The 19,598-nt window shown below is 36.8% G+C and overlaps 1 protein-coding gene across 2 annotated transcripts in view; it reads left to right on the plus strand.

The window, feature by feature from the left end:
• Positions 1 to 19,336, plus strand: part of ABCD3 (ATP binding cassette subfamily D member 3) — a 44,216-nt gene extending 24,880 nt beyond the window's left edge. For both annotated transcript variants that reach the window (XM_039339772.1, XM_039339771.1), the window contains exons 10-23: positions 434 to 503; positions 1,986 to 2,055; positions 4,069 to 4,166; positions 4,303 to 4,394; positions 5,096 to 5,184; positions 5,272 to 5,344; positions 6,962 to 7,025; positions 8,316 to 8,393; positions 8,484 to 8,549; positions 8,634 to 8,723; positions 10,806 to 10,925; positions 12,362 to 12,466; positions 14,950 to 15,006; positions 16,327 to 19,336. In XM_039339772.1, the coding sequence (XP_039195706.1) occupies positions 434 to 503; positions 1,986 to 2,055; positions 4,069 to 4,166; positions 4,303 to 4,394; positions 5,096 to 5,184; positions 5,272 to 5,344; positions 6,962 to 7,025; positions 8,316 to 8,393; positions 8,484 to 8,549; positions 8,634 to 8,723; positions 10,806 to 10,925; positions 12,362 to 12,466; positions 14,950 to 15,006; positions 16,327 to 16,404 (1,150 nt within the window). In that variant the 3' untranslated portion in view covers positions 16,405 to 19,336. The remainder of the gene's footprint in view (positions 1 to 433; positions 504 to 1,985; positions 2,056 to 4,068; positions 4,167 to 4,302; positions 4,395 to 5,095; positions 5,185 to 5,271; positions 5,345 to 6,961; positions 7,026 to 8,315; positions 8,394 to 8,483; positions 8,550 to 8,633; positions 8,724 to 10,805; positions 10,926 to 12,361; positions 12,467 to 14,949; positions 15,007 to 16,326) is intronic.
• Positions 19,337 to 19,598: the final 262 nt, after the last annotated feature.

The following is a 19,598-nucleotide window of genomic DNA, read 5'->3' on the forward strand; positions in this document are numbered from 1 at the left end:
AGCAGGAATTGACCTGGTAATTCTATTAGGGAATGAAGAGTATGGCTGTAACTAAGAATGTAAGAATGCATGCATTGTGGGTAACTTTGCTTGGTTATTTAAACAAGAATTTTGCTAATTTTGATGTTGCAGCAAACTTTCACTAGTTGCAAAATCATGTTTTAGTCATTCCATGGTCTGGTCCAGACATGTGGGAAATCGAGAGTTATGAAATGCTGAAACAGCTCATGTGATTTTGTGCTACAGGGCAGGATTAATACATGTTTAAATAAGCAGGGAAAGAGATCAGGGAGCATTTAAAATTGTGACTTCCAACATGTCTGAACTTGCAGGTGCCATTTATCACCTGTGGACAACCCCACCTCATTCTCCTGCTGTGTAACTTGATCTTGCTTGCAGATATGTGCTGATTAGACTTTTTTTTCCCCTACAGTGAAGAAATTGCATTTTATAATGGGAATCAAAGGGAAAAACAGACGATTCACAAAGCTTTTCACAAACTGGTAAGTTAGCCTCAAACTGCTCGGTAATGTAAATAAGCCATAACATTTGACACAGTAATGCTAAAGATTGTGAAAGGCTTCTGTGCTAGAGGGATATCTGCATGAGACAACCACTTAATGAGAATAAAAGCAATAGATGAAAGAAACTATATTTTTTTCTGAAAGCAATGCCTAAGGAGTATGTGTACTGCCAAATGATATACTGTAGTTAAAAATGAGGGGACATGTAGCATATTGACCTTTTCCATAAACTGGCCCTCTAAATGCTTTAGTAATACTAAGCATTTTGTCTCCTTCAGTTTGATTGTATCCAGTCTCCAAAAATCTTGCCATACTTGCTTATCATCTTCTTCCTCTCTCACACTTTATATTGTTCATTTTTCCTTAAAGTCTGTCTTAAAACTGCCTATAGACCCAGTGACTTCAGAGCCAGTGAATTTTGTTAATCCTGGATGTGGAATTTTTTTTTAAAAAAATGTATTTGACTTTTAAAAGTATCATTTACAAGCACCAAAATATTTTTCCCCCAATGGTTAGCTCACTTTTTTTTAGTTTTCATGTTGCATTATAAATATAAATTCACTTTTTTTAGTTGTGAGTAAGTTTGAAGCTCTAATTGGGATGCAAAAGCAAATCTTATTGTTAAAGCTTGATCAATTTAAAAGTCAGAAAACTATTTCACATTGTAGACTTTTGCCTCTGAAAATTTTTATCACAATTCAAGTTTAATTTCTAATGTGCCACAGGCTTCCTTGATGGATGTGATACTCCAAAGGATTTACCTGTCTTTATCTATTTGCATATTTTATTCTTGGGAGTCATCAACATCCACATATTGGATGAGTAATTATTTTTTTAAGACTTATATACATGCATGCATATTTCAGAATTGCTCTGCATTGTCTATGCCACTTTTAACTGTTCCTTGTTCTCTTTGACTATATTGTGTGCAGCACACATACGTACGCATACACACCCTAATGCAAACACACACAGAGTGTTTTTTTCCTGGTCCTCATTTCCTGGTACTGTTATTCTGTAATAAGGACTTTTTTCCTCACCCATAGCATTTTTCACCAGCATTCCCTCAAGTATCTTTTCATCGATTTCTCATAACGCCACACATTTTTGTGGTACATTGTAGCATATCTTTTCACTCTTTCCCAAACAATTTTCTCATTCTCATTTCCTTATATAATCCTTATATGTTTTTTTGAAAATTATGGTTTGTAAAAGATAACACCTTTTTTTAAAAAAAAACACAAAAAAATGAGATTGCCAAAAATGGCCTGCTACATACACATTTTCAACTCTTGGATAAGAATTTCCTCCTGTACGTTGTAGAATTCAACTTTTTCCTGTTTTGTTTCCCAATAAAATAAATATTCCTTAACAAAGACTAAGACACAAAGTTATTTTTAATCCACAATTTTAAGTACCATATCAAATGTATTGACATAACTGGTTTTTTTATTGCCCTAGGTAGAGCACCTGCACAATTTTATTTTGTTCCGGTTTACAATGGGCTTTATAGACACGATTGTTGCTAAATGTAAGTGTTCAGTCCTTCCCTCCCTCCCTCCCTCCCTCCCTTCCTTCTTTTTTTTCTTTTCTCTCTCTTTCTTTCTCTCTCTCTCTCTCTGTCTCTCCTGTTATAGAACTTAATAGTACTTTCCACAAAAAAGTCATTTTAGCACAGTGGTTCTCAACCTGTGGGTCGGGACCCCATTTGGGGTCGAACAACCATTTCACGGGTGTCGCCAAACAACGCAGTCCGTCATTTTTTCCCCCTTTTCCTTAGCTGTGCTACTCCCTTTTATTCTATTGGCTTTTGAAAGCCAATAGAATAGACTCTCTTGAATAGAGTCTAATTCTATTGGCTTTCAAAAGCAATAGGAATTGTCCAGGCTGTCTCTGCCCTGCTGAGCCCGCCAAAAGTCCCATTCTGCAAACGGTGCTGCACCAGTTGAATAGTCCTCAACTTACAACTGATTGAGTAGCCCTCGACTTACGACCGGTTGGGGGTCGCGGCATTAAAAAGGTTGAGAACCACTGTTTTAGCATGTAAAATTCCATAGTCCCAGTTTCTACTTCCTGATTTTTAAATAGCAACCTCTCCCTTCTGATTCCTATATCTTTTAAGATGGGTGTCAAACTGCCGGCTCACAGGCCGGATGCGTCAGCTGGAAGCCGCACCCACCCCATTGCCAGCAATGGCAAAACCGTCCCAATACGTTGTGCAATGTCATGTGACGTCACGAGTTTGACATGTCTGTTTTAAGAGGTTTCTCTAGTCTTCCCTAGAATAAAAAGGAACTATCTTATAGTGCAGAGTTTTATTCACATTTTGTTGATCCTAGGCCATTGTTTAACTTTTGAATTAACGAGATCGCCATCACAGTCAGTACTCATTGTCTGGAGCCTGCCCTGTTGTTTTTCATTCCCTCTCCCCCTTGCAGGGCAAAAAGATTGGAGAGGAAGGCATTACAAAAGACTAAGCAGGCACACAGTGAGTAATACACATTTGAAAGCAATACCCTGGTGCCAGGAGCCATGGTGCGCTACGCAAACAGTCCAGTCTGTTCCCCATTGTGTGCTTGCTTACTCTCTTCTAATTCTTTCCTCCCCAATCTCTCTGCAAACGCCAAAGAGAAAAAACAAGCTATTTCTGTAGGCAGTTTTTCCTGTGCCTTTACCCATCGTTGTCCAAGAGAAAGAGTAAGCAGGTACACAATGGGAAATACATTCAACTATTTGCATAGTGTGCTCATGTCTGATGGTACCTGAATATTGCTTTTAATATGTATTACCCACTGTATGCCTGCTTACAGTAGTCCTCGCTTTACGACAAACTAAACAAAACTACGACCCATCCTCCAAGTTACAACTGTCGCACATATACCCCCACAGTCACATGATCACACTTCAGGCACTTGGCAACTATCTTGCATTTAAGGCCAGTTGCAGTGTCCTAAGATCAGGTGACCACAGTTTGTGACATTTTTTGCCTTTTCCAGCAGAAAATGTCAAAAACCACTCTTTGGATATACTGGATTCGCTTAACCTCATGGTTCGCTTAATGACCATGTCATTTGCTTGATGACTGTGATGGCTTACTTTATTATCATTATAAAACGGTTCTAAGATTGAGTCAGGTTACATGGGGACCTGCTTAAATGACCGCAATGATTTACAACCAAAATTCTAGTCCCAATTGTGGTCATTAAGCGAGGACTCCTATACTGTCTTGCAATCCTTTCCAATGAATATAAGTACAACTATTAATTCCTTTTTATTATACCAGTCCTGGAGTGAGCATCCCCAAGGTCTGGGGAATGGTTAGGAGGCAAACAAAATCCCAGTTGTGGTGATATGATTTCCCACTTAGCAACCCGAAGTTGCTGGTTCCTAATTGTAGTTACTAAACAACGACTACCTGTATTACATTGAAAAGAATAAAACAGTGTTTCATGAAATTGCGGTCTGAATGTCAGATCAATCCACATTTAAAATAAAGATACGGCTTTAGAAATGCTTTTTTCTTCTTCTTCTTCAAATTTTATAGATCTTGCAACCGTAGTTGGCTATTTGGTGGTTAGCCGTCCATTTTTAAACTTGCATCATCCTCGTCATCAGAATAGCACCCATGCTGAACTTTTGGAGGTGAGTAATATATTTGCTGCAGCAGCTATAATAAATGCCCCACATCATTTTGTTGTGAGTTACACAATGACAGTAAAGACACTCTATTCTATTGCTTGTTCGTTTTTTGAGCAAACCTTTATTTCATTGTTTTAAGGATTACTACCAAAGTGGAAGAATGCTACTGAGAATGTCTCAAGCCCTTGGCAGAATAGTTCTAGCTGGCCGTGAAATGACTCGATTGGCTGGGTAAGTGTCAGGTACAAGCAACTAGAGCAGTGTTTCTCAACCTTGACAATTTTAAGGCATGTGGACTTCAACTCCCAGAATTCCACAGCCAGCAATGCTGGCTGTGGAATTCTGGGAGTTGAAGTCCACATGCCTTAAAATTGTCAAGGTTGAGAAACACTGAACTAGAGCCATCTCTCAAAGTAAACAATTTTATTGACTACTGCCTGTGTTACAAGAATCTCCTCAGACTGCTTACCTTCCTCAGGAACAACCAGCTAAGGCTTTATGGATCTTGAGGGAGATCCATAAAGAACTCAGAGTGCAAGAACTCTAAGCTAGACCCTTGCTTGACTCCTGCCTCCAGCCTGGCTGGCATTTGCCCAACGGGGAGATTGATCAATTAGTGTAATTCTATTTTCATTCATAAAATAAAATTATTTTAATCTTCCTTGTTAGCCACAAATCTGTATTCATTTCTAATGATGAGATAATTGTGATTAATTTGATGGTTATGAAATAGAAAACATGAAGTGTATGAATAAAGCTTGGAGCATCATTTCACAGATAAAAGTACTTTCTAAATAATTACAATAGGCACTCATAATATGTATTATTTTGCTTCCCATTTTAAACTATTGGTTTAATTTATTTTTGATGAAAATTCAGTTTTGAAGAAAAATGCTTGAGGTTTGTCAGTTTAATGGATTTATCACCTTTAGCTTCACAGCTCGAATTACGGAATTAATGCAAGTTCTGAAGGACCTAAACAAAGGGAAATATCAACGAACCATGCTAACCCAAGACAAAGGTAACCATGACGCCCTGATGTTGATTAAGGAATCAGTACAAAAACTCATAATAACCTTGCTATTGATTACTTTTTTTTTAATTTAAGAATTGGACTTAAAAGAAACTACCCCGTTGATTCCTGGAATGGGACAGATTGTCATAACAGATAACATTATCAAGTAGGTAAAATCCCTCATTTCTTATTATTTATTTATTTATTTATGAGACTTATATACCGCTTTAAGTGCGAGCACTCTCTAAGTGGTGTACACCAGTAAGCAATGTATATATATATATATATTTACATTGCCCCCAACAATCTGGGTCCTCATTTTACCTACCCCGGAAGGACGGAAGGCTGAGTCAACCTTGAGCTGGTGAGATTTGAACCGCTGACCAGCTAAAGTGGCCTGCAGTACTGCACCCTAACTGCTGCGCCACCTCAGCTCTTTTATTATTCTATTAAGGTATCCATTAACCTTTTTCATTTCTATATACACCCATCCATGCTATCTAAATTTTGTTTATAATTTTTTAGAATTTGTTGTGTATCTCTGCACATGCCTTTTACCCACAAGAGTAAAATGTACAAGAAGCAACTGTGAGACCATGTCTACAATTGCTTCCTGGCAATGCCATTTTTTTTTCTATCCCCCACCCCCAATTGTGGTCTTCTGAATGTAGAAAACCTAATTATGTAGGCCTGCGTATGGATATGCTTCCTCAGATCTTGGAGTTTGTGTCATCTGCATGGGATTCAATGAATTAAGTTAAAAAGTGAACAGCATTACATTTGAAATGTTTAATGAATGAGCATCACAAGTTACAATTTGTTCAGTTGGCAGAGTTGTCTAGCAATCTGACTTGATTGATTTAAGACGGCAGTTTTATATTGATCAACATTTTACCCCAACTGTCAACAACGATTGCCATCTTTTGCATCTGCAGGAAGCTTTGTGGGGGAGAGTTGCCTTAAAGTAAATATACAAAACAGGCCTTATAAAACAACACTCAAAAAGTTATTGAACTGTCATGGTTCATACATCTCCAAACTTTCAAAAGGAAACGTTCAACATCAAGACATTTCCACCCTTAGGTTCTCTTCCATGTACAGGTAGTCCTTGAGTTATGATGGCAGTTGGAACTGGAATTTTCACCGCTAAACAATTGCTTAGCGATAGCAATCCTGGCACTCCCAATTGCAGTTGTGAACTGAGGACCCATCCCAATGCAAATCACTCACTCCTGACTTGGTCTTTCCCAGTCCCAATCCTTGAGTCCTCCAATGTAAGAGACTGCCTCCACTTGAGCTCCCTCCAACTGCCTATTCCCCACCCCCCCCATCTCTGCTCTTTTGGCCCCCCTGCACCTTGCAGGGGGGCAAGCAGTCCAGGAACCACGCAGCTTAGAGACTGCTTGCCACATTGCAGCTCAGGAATGTCTTAGCTTGCCACAGCTCTGTGGCTGCAAGGAGTCCTAATCCCAACACAAAGCTGCAGCTGCCCTGGAAGTTAGAACCAGCACAAGGTGAAGCCCCAACCATCTCAAGAAATTGCAGCTGCCCCAACACAAGCTGCCCTTGTTGCAGTTCTGAGACCTCTGCCATCCTGCATTCTGCTGCTCTTGTGCTTAAGTTTGTGGTATGGCTATGTTGCAAGCACCTTGAAAATGTTACTCTCTTGTTTTAACAGTAATTTACTACTAAATTTAGGCCACAGTTTACTAATTACATTATTAATTGCCCCTTTGTGTGATGGTAATATGTTTAATGGTGCTATGTCTTATTTTCCTTGAAGATTTGATCACGTTCCATTGGCAACACCAAATGGCGATATGTTGATTAAAGATCTCAACTTTGAGGTACCCTGCAACACTCACAATTTTATCTTGAAATAATTCTCTGGATGAGAGTAAAAAACTGCTTTGTTCCTCTTCCCACCCCAAAACAGTGACTTTGAGAGATTTATTTCAGAACAAAGGGATCTGTGATAGTGAGGGAGATTGGCTTGAAAGTGAAAAACTGCCCCAAATTAGTGGAGGTGTTTTGGTCAGTGAAATCTACCCAATTTTGAATAATGTTTTCTTCTCAATAAAGAGCCCTTTCACAGATAATCAAGAATGTTTTCTAAATTTGGGGGAAAGTGCCAAGAGACAGGAAAAGGACAGATTTCTATAGGAGAAACTAACCCAGGTAGACTGTTAAGTAGTTTTCCCATCTTCTGTATGCATAATGCTAAATATTTGCAGAAACCTCTTCTTCTTCCTGGTGTTAATCATGCTGTGCACATGGAAACCAGGAGAAATTTGATTAACAGATTGGTGTTCTCCATGGACCTAGTCCCTGATCATACACTAGTATAGGAATTTTAAGCAATACATTAATCAGGCTGTTGTTTCCATTAGGTAGTAATAATATACACCAGAATATCCATTCCATAACATTTTTTTTTTGAATAGCTCCAAGATTGTCTCACTAGGGTTTTAGCGCAGCCTGTTCTATCCTATCCAGACTCTTGTAGCTTCCAGACAAAGGAAAAGGACTTCCACAATTGATGGAGTCCAGTTCAGACTTGGGTGGCAGCATAAAAGTCTGTATCATCAGCACCCCAAGTCATTTCAGGACATCTTCCAGTGGCTTCATATAAATATTAAAGAGTAGGAGAGAGAGAAGCCATCTCTGTGGCATTCCACAAGTAAGTAGCCAGAGGAATGGCCTTTAAGGTAGACCAATCAGAAATCACTCTGCAGGAAGACAAGAACGATACTTGATTGAGACAGGCTGCAGGAACAGAATCTTGCATTTTATTTTTGTAAAATAGTCTAGTTCAAATTATTTTAAAAATTTGTAAACTGAACTGAACATTTTAGTACTTTAAAAAAAAAAAAAAAAAAGCAGGTGTGCCCCGTTGTGAACCAAAGTTGCACGGAGGGTTTTTAACGTCCTTCTACCAAATTTTACAAAACACGTCAAAGTTTGAATACTTTTTGAGTGCTCGTGTTTAAAAGAATAGCTAGAAAAATATTTGCCAAATCAAATATATATTCCCAAGTTAATGAAGCAAACCTCAAGCATTAGGAAGGTAATTCATATACTTTAGCTTTTAGTGTTTGAGAAACTTCAAATATATTCTGTCTTGATTTGTATTCTAGGTGCGATCCGGTGCAAATGTTCTTATTTGTGGGCCAAATGGATGTGGAAAGAGTTCTCTCTTCCGTGTCCTTGGTGAAGTAAGTAAAGGCTGAAGTAAACTTGATTGTAAGGGCAAAAAAAAATGACGTTACATTTTTATTCTAATAAATTGTGTTTGCTTATTGCAGTTGTGGCCTTTGTTCGGTGGCTGTCTAACTAAACCCGAGAGAGGAAAGTTGTTTTACGTTCCTCAGGTAAATCAAGCCTCTGAGACTGTTGATCTTTCTTCCCTCTGACAAATGTCCCAATTTTCTAATTCCTTATAATTTCAATTTCAGAGACCATATATGACACTAGGGACGTTGAGAGACCAAGTAATTTATCCAGACACTATAGAAGATCAAAAAAAGAAAGGCATCTCCGACCAGGTAAAATGCATTATTATCCCTACATTTTACTTATTTGAATCTCCCCTTTATTATTTCTACAAATAGCTCAAGGCAGCTAACATATCCAACACACTTTCCTCCTCCTACTTTCCCCTCAACAACAACCCTGTGAGGTGGTTTGGGCTGAGGGAGAGTGACTGACCCAAAATCACCCAGCCGGCTTTCATGGCTAAGGTGGGACCTAGCATTCACTGATTTCTGCTTTGGCTCTATCTATTTTTAAAGATTATCTTTACTGTAGATATATAGTAAAAATAAATAAAAAATTAAAAAAAACAGAAATCACTGTAAATTTTAAAAGCATGTAATAATTTGAAATGCCAGTGATTTAAATCACAATGCCAGTGATTTAAACAATATATGTATATTCCCTTTAAACAAGTATTGTCTCAGTATTTATAGATGAGAGGGTGAAAGTTTGTTCTCCAAGCATGTGGGTTGGTTTCTGAATGTTTCGTTACCAGGCTAGGTAACATCTTCAGCAGAGTTTAGGGTTGTGAGGGAGTCCCCTAAACTCTACTAAAGATGTTACCGAGCCTGTTAGTGAAAATTCAGAAACCAACCCACACGCTCGGAGAACGAACAACACTCGTCCTACACCCGAGCTGCAGATATTCGCCACTATTTATATATATACTTATGTTACATCATTTTCAAGTGAATCTTATTTAGTTGAAACCAGTGGTGGGATTCAGCCAGTTCGTACCACTTTGGCAGAACCGGTAGCTAATATTTTGTTGCCCAGGCCCAGAATGGACTTCTGGAAGCAGCATCCACACAGAGAACCGGTTGTGAACAACATATTTAAATCCCACCGCTGGTTGAAACCAGAACTAACTTGTTCAAGCTGTGAGGATGTAATTTCAGAATGGTAAATCTAGTTATGCAAAACTGTGAGTTTTGATCTGGACAATATCCCAGACAACACAAACCACTTCCTATCTAGGAAGATTAACTTCTGGGAATAGATAAGCCATACTTGGTACGTTCCAAGAAATGTGCTTATATGCAAAATCTCTATGGATGGATACTCTTGTATTTATTACAATGTTAATGGGAGCAGAGAGAAGAAGGGAAATTTATAAGTGTTTCTACACATTTTGATTTTTCTTTCTCTGAGAAAGATATAATACTTTAAAAAAGTAAATATGTATCTATTATAGATAACCGTGCCAAAAGAATAAAGTTTCTGGATAGAGTATTGTTTCGTTGGGTTTCAGATTTGCTGTTATAGTGATGTCTATGTTTCAGGTATTCCAAGATTGATATTTTTTTTTTTTAAATTGAGGTTAATTACAACATTGCTCATGCAAGCCTTAATCTGCTCAATTAGAATTCTGAATTAGTATAAAAGTAGAATCATCAAAGCTAATTTTCTGAATTTATTGTAGACACTGCCACTTGGCAAATAGGAAAATGTGCTAGCATGTGACCATCCTAAAGCTATAGGACAGAAAAAATCAGATGCATAGCTCCCTGTCTGTTCATACCATTATAGGGTATGAATATAATGCAGAAGAGATGCATCAATTCATAAGTACCTGCCTAGAAATTATCCTTCTGCTAAGCATTCAAGATGGGTGGAATTTTATAACTGTACACATGGATTACCAGGTCCCAGAACTCTGGTACCTATATAGAAAGAGAATATTGATTGAATCTGAATTCTGCATTGATGCTTCGCTGAGTTAAAAGCCAGGTTCTGCAGCAATGCCATTGTGATTTCTGGCTTGAATCACAGAGAAAAGAGAGAAAAGACTATAGTTCTGGTGAATGAGAGCACATACAGTAGTTACTTTAGGTTGTCTATTGTAATGGAAGGGAAGGTCAATCAACTATACGTGAGGCTGCATAACATTTATCATGCACTTTAGTACCACTTAAAGTACATAATCTAGCTCAGTTAATATTGTTGCTTGGTACAATTATCTGACAATATATTTTGAACTAAACCAATCTAAATTGTCAGGGAGGGGGGAGGATTAGATAAATGAACAGGCAGATACTAGCAAATGTATCTGCAAGCTGTTAAGCAATATCTGTTTACTGTTTTGGTTGCAGGTGTTAAAGGAATATTTAGATAATGTCCAGCTGGGTCAGATCTTGGACCGTGAAGGAGGCTGGGATAGTATTCAAGACTGGATGGATGTTCTCAGTGGAGGAGAGAAACAGAGAATGGCGGTAGGTTGTCTTCATGGTGTCCCTTGACACTTTGTGCATTTTCCAGCACTGGTTTTGATTGACATTTCGACATAATTTCAGCAAAAGAGTAGTTTAATACTACTATTATTATTATTAATTATTTTTATAGACCACCAAATCCCTAGGTCCCAACAAACATCTACTACTAGTGCAACCAGGATTGCCTCAGTTCCTAAATGTAGAGCTCTTCAATAATTCATTTCTTATAGGATGCTCCATAGTTGATGCATATCACTGTTTCAATAACCTTCCTCCAAAAGGGGAGGTTGAAGACTGGGCAATAGTCATCCAGTATCTCTGGATCCAGAAAGAACTATTTGAGGAGATGTGTCACAGCCTCCCTCAAGGCTGCCATTAGCATCCTATCCTTCAGTGAGGCATTAATAATCTCCTAGTCCAGATCCAGAAATTTCCTCTTCCTTAACTGCCCAAAGGAACTAGGAAGGGCAAAGATTAAAACTACAGATGTTTGAGGAGAACTTAGCATCCTATCCACTTTGTTGGAGGTTGCAAGCCGGAAGCAGTTGAAGTAAAAAGATGCCTCAGTCATTGCCCTGGACCTTACTATAGGTAGTCCTCGATTTACGACCACAACTGAGCCCAAAATGTTTATTGCTAAGTGAGACATTTGTTAAGTGAATTTTGCCTCATTTTACAAAGTTGCTTGCCACAGTTGTTAAGTGAATCACTACAGTTGTTAAGTTAGTTAACTTAGTAATCTGGCTTCCGCATTGACTGCTCATCAGAAGGTTGTAAAAGATGATCCCAAGACCCTGGAGACATTGCAACCGTCATAAATGGCCAAGCATCTGAATTTTGATCACATGACCATGGGGATGCTGCAATGGTCATAAGTGTGAAAAACAGTCATAAGTCACTTTTTTCAGTGCCGTTGTAACTTTGAACAGTCACTAAATGAACTGTTATAAGTCGAGGACTACTTGTACCTGTTGGTTAACAATTTAATACAGTATTACATAGGAACAAAATGTGTTACCGTGTCTGTTTTTGACAATAAGCTTTAAAAAAAAAATTAGTTCACTACTTACAGTCCAGAATCTGGACTGTAATTTAGTAAAATCATTTCACATAATTCTGTGTGATGGCAACAGAATGAATTTTTTGCATCTACTTCAAGAAAAAGAGAGCTGTACCATGTATGAAATTTGTTTTGTTTTTATTTTAATGTTTACTAAAGGACTGCACACAAATAATGTGACTGGAGAATAGGAGGGTAGTGGAATTAATGGACATTTGTGTAGTAATGTTGTGATTTCAACATTTCTCCATATAATGTGACTTATATTTTATGATTAACTGCAAAATATCTTAGGTATTTTTTTAAAAAAAATCCAATGTTCTTCATATGTATGGATTATATGATAATCCTTTATCATTTCTTTTTTTCATTGCAGATGGCTAGATTATTTTACCATAAACCCCAGTTTGCAATTCTGGATGAATGTACTAGTGCCGTTAGCGTTGATGTGGAGGGATATATCTACAGCCATTGTCGGAAAGTATGTTTTTCTGTGGTTAATTTTGCATTGCTAGTTTCAGATCTTACTTTAAAGCCATGTAAAAAAAGAAGGAAATATGACTACATTACTATAGTTACTCTAGTTCAACAGACCCTAGAGTTATTAACTAGAATATGTTTTAAAGATGACAAAATAAAACAGCAGAGAGAAAAATCACATGAAGAGTAATGACAGTCTGTTTTGGCAAATTTTTATTACATATTTTTTGTAGAATATAACTTAAGTCTGTCCCTCTCTTCCTGAAGTCTCTCCAACCTGAAGGTAATTTCTCTGAATTAAAGGATGAGAGTAATTTAGGGGGTATCTTGCTCAATAGTAGTAACTGTGGGAGGGATCTCAGAGTTCTAGTGGAAAATCACTTAAATATGAGCCAGCAGTGTGCTGCAGCTGCCAAAAAAGCCAACTCAGTGCTGGGCTGCATTAACAGAGGGATAGAATCAAGATCACATGAAATATTAATACCACTTTACAATGCCTTGGTAAGGCCACACTTGGAAGACTGCATCCAGTTTTGGTCACCACGATGTAAAAAAGATGTTGAGACTCCAGAAAGAGTACAGAGAAGAGCAACAAAGATGATTAGGGGACTTGAGGCTAAAACATACAAGGAACGGCTGCTGGAATTGGGTATGTCTAGTTCAGTGTTTCCCAAACTTGACAATTTTAAGGCATGAGGACTTCAACTCCCAGAATTCCACAGCCAGCAACGCTGGCTGTGGAATTCTGGGAGTTGAAGTCCACATGCCTTAAAATTGTCAAGTTGGGGAAACACTGGTCTAGTTTAATGAAGAGAAGGACGAGGGGGGACATGATAGCAGTGTTCCAATATCTCAGGGGTTGCCACAAAGAAGAGGGAGTCAAGCTATTCTCCAAAGCGCCTGAAGGCAGGACAAGAAGCAATGGATGGAAACTAATCAAGGAGAGAAGCAACCTAGAACTAAGGAGAAACTTCCTGACAGTTAGAACAATTAACCAATGGAACAACCTGCCTCCAGAAGCGGTGAATGCTCCAACACTGGAAGTTTTTAAGAAGAGACTGGACAGCCATCTGTCCGAAATGGTGTAGGGTTTCCTGCCTGAGCAGGGGGTTGGACTCGATGACCTCCAAGGTCCCTTCCAACTTTATTACTATTATTATTATTATTATTATTATTATTATTATTATTATTATTATTATTATTATTTCATTGATTAATAGTCATTGTTTTGGAAAAAGGGGGGAGATAGTGGCTGAGCCAAAAAAAATATATGGGGATTTGATAGAATTAAATCTCCAGTTTCACTCAAAAAAGTTGTTCCTGGACCAGGGGTAGGCCACTATGACATGTGGACTTCAACTCCCAGAATTCTTGAGTCCGCTGTATAGGTTGTAACATTGTCATAGTTGCTAACTCCTGTCCTGGATAGTGAATGGAGGAATATAAGGGGTAAGAGGGCTGACTGGGTATTTTGTGCCTTCCTTCCTTCCATCCTTCCTTCCTTCCTTCCTTCCTTCCTTCCTTCCTTCCTTCCTTCCTTCTTTTCTTCATTCATTCATTCATTCAAATTTATTTATTAAATTTATATGCTGCCCCATCTCACAGTTGAAACTGAGTTGGAGGTGGTCCTGCCCCAAATAGCTGTTTTGTCTTTGTTAGGGCCAAAGCAAATAAGAATTGTGCAGTTGCTGAAGCTGAAGTTGACTATTCACGCACATATTTTCCCATTCGTGGCATTTTGGATTTCTTCTTTGTCTTGGAATAAAAGTTTTAAAAATGGTTAGAATATATTTGTGATGACATAATTATGAAGCCATTTCTGAAAACCGGTCTTCAATTCTGGTGAATTCAATGAAGAAGATTTATACCTCTTTTATCTCTTTAGAATTTAATTTCGGAAAGCCTAAGAAAAGATGACGTGTGAGATATAGCCTCATTTTTAATCCAAGGGTAGAATGGAAAGACAGGATTAGGAGAAGGGAGTGAATGCTTATGTTTCCCATGTAGATTCCCTGTTTCAAATCACCTTACTCCAAGCTGCTATTATTTATTGTAGGGAAAATGTACAAGTATCACAATGCAACTGTTAGTTGCAAAAGAGAATTATGCAATGTAAAATTAAACAGAGCAAAAAGTTTCATCCCAGCACTATAATTCTGATCTAAATGGTCCCTCTTCCGGTAGCTGCTTTTAGAAAAAGGAATACTTTGGAAAATTGGATTATTTTTCTCTAGATCATATAAGGCAGGGGTAGTCAACCTTGGCTCTTTTATGACTCGTGGACTTCAACTCCCAGAATTCCTGAGCCAGCTGTGCTGGTTCAGGAATTCTGGGAGTTGAAGTCCACGAGTCATAAAAGAGCCAAGGTTGACTACCCCTGATATAAGGATTGGCTTTTTTTATTGTTTTGGGTGCCTGAGTGCAGATAGATGTTTAGCAATCTAAAGCTTATTATAACCCTTAAACTGTGTTTTGGCATTTCAGGTTGGCATCACTCTCTTCACTGTTTCTCACAGAAAATCACTTTGGAAGCACCATGATGTAAGGCTCATTTTATTTAAATGAATTTACATATATTGCTTGATTTTAGATATTTTTATTACAATATGTATTTTGGTAAATTTTTTCTTTGCTCTTGAATTTTCCTTTGTAAAGCAAAGTTGTAAACATAATTTTTTTTTTACCTTTATGAAGCTCTTTTAGATTTAGTTCTTTTTCATGATTTTCCTTTATTTCCCCAAGAAAAGAGGGCCACGGTACTTATCACCCAGCCTTTAAACAGATTAATATTTACATTGGCCTGAATGTTCACTGGGATGTCTGACATCAGTGGTTTTTGCCTGTCTCATAAGATCCAATAGAGTTAGCGTGCTTCAGATCTTGTTTATTAAACAATATCATCTTATGGGATCCAGTAGACATAGTTTTCTTTGTCACTAGACCTACCCTTTGGAATAGTTTCCTCTTGAGGACTGTTTAAAATTGTGATCTTGCTCTCCTTAGGACAGCCTTAAAGATCTGGCTGTTGCTACAGACACTGTGGTGGGACATTGCATGAATCAGCATTTTGAAATCTGAGACTGTAAGGTTTAGTTCTTGTGAGGTTTTTTTTCCTCAGCCCTTTTTTTCCTCAGTGCAGCTCTTTTTTATGATTTTTTTTTTAATGATCTGTATTCTTTTTAACTCTTTGTGAGCTGCCCGGTGTCATCGCCAAGTGGGCAGCCTTAGAAATCGATATTGTAAGTAAATAAATGGAAAATTTCACTAAATGTTTTTCCCTTGTTTTTGAGTGTTAAGAGCCAGAGGTTTGCTTAGATTTTCAGTTATATTTCCCCCCCCTAAATTTCTATGTTCAGAGTCATAAATAACCATGCTGTCATTGAAATTTTCTACTGTACTCCTCTGAATCATGTACATTTAGCTCAAGGATAATTAAAGAAGATTGCTGGTTTTTCTGTATTAATATTGCACATCGTGATTGCTCATAAATATAATTAAAACAGTTAAGAGAGGTCACTTTTGCCATTAGTTTGTTGTAGCTAAGGTTTTTTTATATATATATAAATCACTTATTTTAATACCCATTCTTTAATCACCATTTGAAGAATACAGGATTATTATTTAACAATTTGTGAGTTTCAATAATAAGAAGCATTGAATTCATTTTTGAAAGAACGCTTAGGCCACTTGTTTAATTATTTTGGCCACCAGATGGTGATCAAATATCCCCATTTTAATGAGCTCTTTTTCCCAGGAAGATGTCTGAATATGAATTCTTCTAGATGATCCTTATCTAAACAGATGCATACTTTTCACTCTGTAATATCCAAATTTGCTGACTCTGTTTTCTTTCCCCCCAAGTTTTATCTTCACATGGATGGAAGAGGAAACTATGAGTTCAAGAAAATTACTGAAGAAACAGTTGAGTTTGGTTCGTAACCCCCAGCCCTGCCAACAACAGCCATGACTGTTAACAATATTGGACTTGGAAAACGTACATTATGATGTAACAAAGTGACTTGACTTACTCTTTAAATTGATTACTAGGAATACGATAATAAGGTGTCAGTGCATTTATTATGTAGAATATTACTAATTTGTGTTCATGTTGGTTTAATTATTAATATGTTCTAAGAATGTTCTTATTCTTGTGTTTTTTTAAAAAAAAATCTGCCTAAATTAAATTGGGCTTAAATCACTGAAATGTTGATTCATCCTGGGATGTAAACCTGTCTGAAGTCAACTAATTTGACTTCTGTTTGACCATACTTCCTCTGGGGAAGGCCCTTATTAAAATTAGTTTCACTACCTCTTCTGTACCCACTACAATAGACATTAATTTCTATGTCAAATCCTTATATATCAGTTCATTATATGTACTCTTTTCACGATAAGATATTACTGTAACATTTTACAGGGCAGTTGGCCTTTATATTAGTGATGGCTGTGGAGACAGTTCTTGCAGCAATATGCTGCATAGATGTGAAAAAGGACCCTTAGAATTTCTTTGCAAGAGATAAACTCAATCCAACATTCTGTGGCCATTACTAGTCACTATCCTTTCCATTTTTTTTCCTACTCAGCACAAATAAAATAACAATATTCCATTTGGCCTTTATATTCCAATTTTAGAAGGACAAATAAGAGGAATGAGAATGGGGAAAAAATTAAAGAAGAAGGAAATAAAATAATTCCCAAATCCTTGTTATGGAATAAAGATCATGGACATTCTCACTTATGAGAGGTCTGATCCCTTTGTAATATGTAGAATGTAATGTGCAAATTCTAAATGAAATGCCATACATATCTGCCACAAGGATTTGGATTTTTCGGACAAGATATTTGCTTACTGCACATTTTTGTACCTGGCATGTAGGTCTATGATATGTGTATGCATGGGGGGGGGGTTGTTTTTGTTTTTACAAAAATGTAAAGTATGTAATGCCAGAGACACAGCAGTTCAGAGTCACCAAGAAACAGTTCAGAATCTTTTAGAACTATTTTATAGTTATTACTTGAAAAAATGTTTGGTTTTCTGTCAATTACTTTTATAAAAATAATACAACTGCTTAAATATAAATAAGCACTTTTGAAACAGGTTATGTGGTAATACTTGCATATGATGATTATAAATTATTGTCCAGATTTATTGACATAGATGGGACCGGAAGATGTGAGTTGATTAGTCTGGCTACGTAACTGATTATCATTCTTACAAGAATTCTTTAAAAACTGCTACATGACATGATTTTATCTCAACAATATAATATCCATACGCACTTAACATGACGGCAAGCACTACATGCAAAATAAATGTGGTTGGTGTTTTTTCCCCCCTTTGCTTAAAATCAGCATTTGTTCTTAATAATTAGTCAAACATTAATTATCCCTCTTTCACAGGAAATCTAGAATTTGTCAAACTTCCAAATAGGTCACCAGATTTGATATTGTTCCAAAAAGTCAGTGTTTCTAAATGCCATTGTTTTCATGTGTGCTGGGTAAATGGATGGAGAATTGGGTTAGGAGAAATTATCTTGAGAAATGCAAAAATAATTGTTAAATAACTATTTTCAGATTAAATGTTAATTAACCAGTTTTAATTTAAATGTTAAATAACTAACATTGCCCTTTTATAATTGCTTCAATTTTTTTCTAAAAGCTGATATTGGTAATATTAGTTGATAGGAGTTTGCAGACAATGCATCAGAACGTATCATAATCTGAAACAAGCATTCCAAGCAGCGTGATTATGATATCAATTTATAATAAATAAATTGCTTGGAATGGTTGTTTCAGATTGGACAGAAATCTGACTTCAGGAATAAATAAATCTGATCTGAATTTGGTTTCCATGCTTCTGGTGAAAACTTTTTCCATATATGATCTTTTTTTTTTTCTTTGTGTGGCTACTGAAACCAGCTTTCTCAAGAAATTCCTAAGAAAAACTGCTATTGTTAAAATACATATATATCTTTTTATGGGAAATCTGGGCTAAAAGCGAGAAATAGCAAAAAAAAAAAAAAAAGGCATGTGTGTTTTTCTTACTAAATGGAAAGCATATAGCATTTTTTGTCGAAAATCCAGGATTGCCTAATAGCAGCATTTTTCATAGAGTCAGACATTGCATTGCTTGTGGAGTAGAGTTAGTTGTTTACTCTTCAGTCTGTCTTCAGCCCCGACAACCCTAAAATCTTCTCTGAATCTAGAAGATTTTGAGGCAGATAATCTGTTGGGAAGAACTCCACATTCTGTGAAGAAAAAGCATTCCTACTTATGGAAACTCTCCATTGAATTTTACCCACCGGGCACAGTTTTTTTTTAATGTTATCTCTCAGAGCTGATTAACTTCAGTAACTATTAATCAGTGATAGAGCTGGTTGATTTTCTTCAGTGCTACATGAGACCCTTTCATTAAATTCAAGTTTCATAACTTTTATTCAGAGAGCATCAAGAATCAACCTGCCCCATGAGAAAAACTAGTATGAAGGTAAAAGTAACCGGAGCTGGGCTCAAGGGGAGAAAAATTGTTAAGATTATGCTTTTCATCTATAATGGTTAAAGGTTATGAAAAATGTTCCATGACAGTCTTGTCATGGTCATATGTTTTGATTAATACTGTTAACAATTTATTAAACTGGAAATGTTGGTATGATGTAAAAGTCAACAAGAATGAAGCATCGCCATTCTTTATACCATGTTTAGCCTGGTAGTATTTTGTACTGTAGTTGATCACAAGAGACTCTCATTTCAGTGGGAAATAATTGCAGTAATTTGTTATTTTATAGCTTGTAAAGTCAATTAGAAGGAAAGGCATATGTACGATTTTTCTATATAAGTGCCTCTGGATAATAAAATTGACACATATTGACTACCTAGTATTTGCTTTCTTTTTAATTCGTGTCAATGAAAGGTTTTTACAACTGCACAATAGTTTTTTAGAAAGTTTTATTAGTTTATAATATACAGTACAATGGAAATACAAAAGCAAATGGCGGAAAAGATGGGGAAGGGAAAGGGGAGTAGAAAAGTGAGGTAAGGGAGGAAAAAAAGAAAAAAAAGGCATTGACTTCCGATTTTCTTTGGTACAACAGAGTATCAACTTCAAACCTCAAGTTTTTACTTTTACAAAATAT

Source organism: Crotalus tigris, unplaced genomic scaffold, assembly GCF_016545835.1.
Source record: "Crotalus tigris isolate CLP2741 ecotype Arizona unplaced genomic scaffold, ASM1654583v1 scf7180000017739.2905288, whole genome shotgun sequence".
Taxonomy (NCBI): Eukaryota; Metazoa; Chordata; class Lepidosauria; order Squamata; family Viperidae; genus Crotalus; species Crotalus tigris.